Genomic DNA, 6563 nt, shown 5'->3' on the forward strand with positions numbered 1-6563 from the left:
ATTTGATTTTGCATAAACTTCTTCTAATAGGAATAACCAGTGAAGTTCTGAGGACAAAAGTAGATTGAAAGCAATTTAATAACATTTTCCTGTTGCTGCCCTCATCACAACAGGGACCTCTTCCAAGTTCCTTATGAGCAATCCAAGCTGGGTGCAGTCCCTGGTAGAGCTGTGTACATTAGCTCTGCTGTGCTTCTCCTCCACGTGTCTTCATTTTTATTGCAGGTCTCTTTTTCCCTTATTTTTTGGCCTAGCTCTAGATGGCAACTGCTTCCTGCAATTATTACTTATGTGTTCCCTGATTTTGCCCTTAGATCTTTTTCTAACAAAAAAATAAAAGTATAAAAATTTAGAAATGACAAATGATTAATAAAAGTAGCAACATGAACAAATCTCAAGAGCATCATGCTGAATGAAAGAACCCAAATATAAATTTCCTGTTGTAAAATAGCAAAACAAATTTATAATGACAGCAGATTAGTGGCCACCTGAGGTTCTGTTGGGGTAGGTTAGGAGGTTGATTGCAAAGAAGCATATGGAAACTTCTCAGTATTTAAAAAAATATATTTTAAATGTTGATTGAGATGGTAGTTCCCTCAAAGTATATATTTGTCAAATTTCATCAAAGTGTACACTTAAAGTGGGTACATTATTATATGTAAATTATTCCTCAATAGACTTAACTAAAAATCACAAAGACATGTCCTGAGATGAAGCTGGACCTTCTTCCGCCTGCCGCATTCTAACCATAATCAACTTGGTGCCACGTCAAGATGCATTCTGTGTTCAAATTTAGAAAGTTATATATTAGCAAATGTTTTCAGAGAAAACTTAGAAAGATTCCAAAGATAAAATAGACCAATACAGGGTCTAGTATAAAGCAAAATTATACAAAATCCCTCTAGTGACAGTTTGAGTCATATCCCAAAGTTGTCCTATCAGGAAATGAAGCTTTTATATCCCACATTGTCACTCACTATTTAAAGCTTATCTCTTATGGAGGATAAATTCACAGGCATGTCCATCCCTTTTGATGTAAAAGAAGTGTAGATTCTGGATTTCCATGGTATATCCTCTGATTAAAAAAAATGAAGTTACTGGATATTGAGAGTAAAAGAAAAAAAAGCAAAATGGTGTTATTAATAATTATAATTTCTGAAAGAATATAGGGAGAGAATTAATAGAATTTGCCATATTCTCCACTTGAATCACTCAGAGACATATTAAGATCCTAATTTTAACTTCACTTATTCTTCAGAATATAGATAAGGCACCAATTTCTAGGGGAAAATAATCACTAACAGAAAAGAGCATGTAGGTAGAAAGACAGCCTTCACTCCTACAGATGAACCTTAGGTCATTAATGATAGTTATAATTTCCCTCTTATACCACTAATTTAAACTCCCTTAACCATGCCAGCACTCCTGTTTATCTAGGCTTTCATCTTATTTTATTATTTTTGTAATCCAAAGGACCTGAACCACTATTTATTTTTCCCTTATTATTCTATGGATGCTAGTTTTTGTCATTCTTGCTTTAAACCTCACACCAGAAATTCAAGTGATTCAACACTGGGTCCCCTGATTTCAAGTATACTGCTGTGATCCCCACTATGCAGTAGTAATTCTATCACCTCTGACAATTAAAGTCAATTATCATTATGGTAACTCTTTGTCTGCTGATACACCATATGAATAGTAAAAATTGACTAGATAACATCTATAGTTTTGGGGTTAGTGAAATCATGTTGTATCTGCTGGTGGAAACATTGTCATTCTTAGAACCTCTGCTTTCATTGAACTTAAACTTGCAAGACAAGAGGCACAAAGCACCCAAGAGAAAATAAGTAATAATGTTATGGGCCACTTGTACTTTCATCCCTTCTTATATTCTCAACTATGTAGCAGGAACAAAGTAATAATATCTATTGATAACACCAGCAACTACATAGAAACGTGAGTTCCTTGCTGTGAAGTGTTATAATACACATCAGACCTTCCCTGAGCCATCAGAAATTGGTGCTGACACAAACCTTGTAGGAAGAAACCAAAGCTAAGCTTGTTCTCTCTGCTTTCAGGTAGGTCATATACTTGGGAGTAGTACCTAGATTACCTTGCTGAGATATAGCTTATGCAAATGGGCCCACATATAGCTTCTTTCTTTGTCCCCACAGATACTCCATTTGTCACTTAAAGTTGAAGCACTTGGCAATTGAAGGACAACAGCTGACCAAGATCAAACCTTCCTGCTTTCTTTCCTGGGATAGGACATGGAATTTTTATCCATACAGATAATACTAGTACTGTGGAATCTCCTAGATCTTATCACTCTATGCAATATGGTCACTTGTGTAGAATCTGGACTGCCTGAAAATCTCTCTTTGATTCTGGGCTCTACTCAATGTTTATGGTCTTCTAAGTATCCAATAAATGGGCTAAAAATGTACTGCTAAATATGACTTATGCTGCCTCCAGAACTCAAAAATGTCTGTAGGTTATAGAAGGTGCCATATTTGATGACTTGTTTTTTTCATTAAAAAGTATGTGTAACATTCTCCAGATGACTCTACACTTTGAAACTCTTCACCAGTTAGAAGAGAGTTGATCCCTCTGCCTGTGGAGTACATATTTCTTATGAAAGCTTGCACCCCTTCGAGCTCAATAAGTCCAGTAATGTTTAGTAATCCAGTAATGTTTTTGACTCAATTTTCAGATGACCAATAGCCCATTGGATTATTAATTCTCTGACTTAATATGAGAATTAATATGGCCTTGAGACAAGACTGTGAATGTGGACTGTTGTTCATCTCAAAAAAGTACAAAGTACTTCTGATCCTTCTTACTAATGAGTGCTGAAAATAATGCATTCACCAAATCACTCATGACAACTACCAAGTATAGGCAACTCAATTCTATGGTCAGAAACCAAGAAATGGCTAGTGTTGTCCTGTGGAAATGGTGAACACACTGTGAGGTGGACTTAGAAAAGTGATCTTTTTATCACCTGATCTTAATGCAGCAACACCCACTCTCCAGTCTAACCGAAGACCGTAAAAACAATCTGTGCTATCTGTTGCCTTCTTGGTTAAAGCTTTGTAACCAAAGCTTCTAAAAGACTTGAATATTTCTCTTTCCAAAGTGTGCAGTCATTCAGGTAAACAGACAAAGCTCCCTTTTGGACAAAAACTAGGAAAAATTTTGTTACTATATATTCTTTCTGTGGCACTGCAGGTCTTCCTTCACAAGTACCCTGCATCTCCATCAATTGACAGACTCTGATTACTGGCTCAGGACTAGAAACTAAGTGAGGAAGGAATTGTGATTTTTTTCCATTGAATTAGTTAATAACATCTTTCAGCTCATCCACTCCTGATACAGAGCAAGCAGTCAATATTCATACTTGTTTGCATAGAACTTTTCCCATAATCAGTTTGTCATTAGCATAAACCATGTAGGTCAAAATTCCCTGATTGTCATTCCAACTTTGCTGCTTGCTTCAATAATTTCATCCATTTTTGTCGGACAAATTTTCTGCTAATCGCATCTCTAAGGAAATACAGTGTTTCTCTCCACCAATAAGCAGCTCATGCCAGTGGGCCAGCATCATCATATTATCAGAATCACATATGGTTGAAAAGTGTAGAAGAATTAAAATTGTTTATGGATATGGGGGAGTACACCTATGTGCACATACGGGGGAGGTCCCTCTAACCTGGTTGTCAGGGTGTCTGTGTAAGAGAGGAAGAGTGACAGACTTTAATGACTTCTGATAACAACTACTTGAAATTAGACCAAATTTCACAGGTTATAGCACATTCCTCTAAAAGACTGTTCTCATTCCAGGTATAAATGTGGGTTTCATGATTATAAATGATCATCCTCACCCATGAACATCTGGCTACAAATTTGGAGATCTCTAAGCACACGCTCAAGTGACTTACAGACTGAAGAAAGTGATATACTTATGATTACAGTTTTATAACAGAAAAGAAAACACAAAGTGGAGATACATCAAGTAAGCTCTGTGAGGGTCCCAAACACACACCTCCTGTCTTGTTAAGGTACATTACCCTTCAGGCACACTGGTGTTCAAAACTATGGACAATACTGCCATCCAAGAAGCATGCCTGAACTTTAGTGTCAAGTATCTACTTAGGCTTTCTTACATAGGCATAGTTGATTGAATTATTGACCATATAGCTAAACTCAATCTCTAGCCTCCCTCCTCCTCTCCTGAAGGTCAGGATACTATCACCATGATTCAAAGCCCCGAATTTCCAATGACACGGATAATCACTCAAGCATGGTCAGCCCTCATCCTAAGATATCCTGGGGCCCATGACAAATCATGATATGAGGATAAACAAGTATGATCCAGGTGGTTCATGTATAACCAAGACACTGCTGCCACTTGGGAACTTCCTAGGGTTTTAGAAGCTCTATACTAGGAACCAAAGACAAAACCAGACAAGTTCTTTTTTATATATCAGGTACCTACTGTCATTTTTCCCTTTTCAACCTACTTTATTTTAGTCTCCATTGGTCGTAATTACCCTGGTAAGGTGTACTTATGGGTATGTTTATTATATTCTTCCACCACATTGAAATTTAACTTTTATGAGTTGTGGAATTTGGTTCATTCATTCCTATGTTTGTTGAACTTACTACACTGCATGATATAATGCATGCTCAAAAATCCTGAGAGAAAAACAGAAATCAAGTAAACAATCATTTATTATAGTAAAGCCATGGAAGTCTTAATGTAAAACAGATATAAGTCTCATTAGTCCCCTAGGTGCTAATGACAATCTTTAAATAGCTTCCTCCCAAATATTTTCTTCAGAGCCAACATCACTTCTTTATTCCTAAGGGTGTATATCAGTGGATTCAGCACTGGGGTGACTGCACTGTATATGACAGCCACTGTCTGGTCCTCACTCATGGATGTGGCTGAAGCAGGACGAATATATGTAAAACCCACAGGTCCATAAAAGAGACACACCACCATAAAATGGGAGGCACAAGTGGACAGAGCCTTATGGAGTATCCTGCAGGACCTGTTCTTCAACACAAGGAAGCCGATAATGTAGAAGTAGGAGAGGAGAGTGAGGAAGAAAGCTCCCATGGATACGCTCCCTGTGACAATAGAAAGAATCCACTGGTTGAGTTCTGTGTTACCACAGGCCAGTTCCAGGAGGGGTTTCACATCACAGAAGAAGTGGTTAAGTTTCAGAGAATGGCAAAAGTCCAGGCGTGCAGTCATGACAGAATGCATCAGAGCATTGAAGAAGCTAAAGAACCAGGTCACAGCTGCCAACAGGACACACAGCTGCGGGTTCATGATGACAGTGTAGCGAAGTGGGTTGCAGATGGCCACAAAACGGTCAAAGGCCATCAGTGCCAGCAAGATGGCCTCAGTACTTCCCAGAAAGTGGAAGAAGTGTAGCTGAGTGATACAGCCTAGGAAAGATATGGCCCTTCGAGTGGAGAGCAGGTTCATAAGCACCTTGGGCAGTGTCACCGAAGAATAACAAATATCCAGACAAGAAAGATTTCCCAAAAAGAAATACATAGGAGAGTGAAGTTTGGGTTCCAAAATCACAATCATTAATATTGCTCCATTTCCAACTAAGTTGATCAGGTAAATAATTAAGAACATCACAAAGAAGACTGGCTGAAGCTCCTGAACACTGGTCAGGCTGAGTAAAAGAAACTCATCCACTGTAGTGACATTCTCCATCACTCTGGAAAGCAAATGAAAAAAAAAAAAAATACTTAGCTATTTTTTTTCTAATGCTTAATTTTAAACGGTGTGGCTTAAGTTAAGCAAGTTTACTATTTGGATTAATCTAGGGGTGAACTACAGTATCAGTAATGTTTAAGATCAGCAAAATGATGGGATGTAGCTCAGTGGTAGAGCACTTGCCTAGTATGCCAGGGATCCTGGGTTTCATCACCAGCACTGGAAAAAAAAAATATAAAGCTGGTTTACATAAAACACAATTAAGGAAGGTCAACATACCTAGTACATCCATAAAATGACTTTAGAACAATAAAAACATCATATTATGAATAGATCAGGTATGGATAAAGGGAACTTTTTATATATATAGGACCTGACTGTAATCTCATGTATAGCATTAGAATTAGAGTTATTAGAAAAAATAATAATAAAATACTTTAAAATTATAAAAGAAGAAAGAAAACTATCATTTTTACACATGATATTCCCATATAATTGGTATTTTGCTATAATATGAACATATTAAGCACTAATCAGTAATGTTTTATATGCTAGCAAGAAAATAAAAATAAAATTTAAATGATATTCTAATAGTATTAAAAACAACATATGCATAGGAATTAATCTACAGAAATCTCTATAAGACCATTATTCAGAAAACCATAAAACATCACTCTGAAAAAGTAAAGAGTATTAAAAAAAATAAGGATTATATAAAAGAAAGGAATAATTTTATATATTCATGAACAGATTGAAAGACACAAAATAATGACAACTAAAACTCTTCTAAAACTAATTTAGACAGTCAATGTAATTTCCA

At 36.6% G+C, this 6563-nt stretch overlaps 1 protein-coding gene across 1 annotated transcript; it reads right to left on the reverse strand.

Annotated features, from left to right (window-relative positions):
- Positions 1-1433: 1433 nt before the first annotated feature.
- LOC114080035 (olfactory receptor 12D3-like) lies at positions 1434-5740 on the reverse strand. The gene is made up of 2 exons (XM_027921574.2): positions 4856-5740; positions 1434-1445 (listed from the first exon to the last, which is right to left on the reverse strand). Exons 1-2 carry the CDS (start codon positions 5738-5740, stop codon positions 1434-1436), a joined length of 897 nt encoding a protein of 298 aa, XP_027777375.1.
- Positions 5741-6563: the final 823 nt, after the last annotated feature.

The sequence above is a fragment of the Marmota flaviventris genome, chromosome 6 (genome assembly GCF_047511675.1).
Source record: "Marmota flaviventris isolate mMarFla1 chromosome 6, mMarFla1.hap1, whole genome shotgun sequence".
Lineage (NCBI taxonomy): Eukaryota > Metazoa > Chordata > Mammalia > Rodentia > Sciuridae > Marmota > Marmota flaviventris.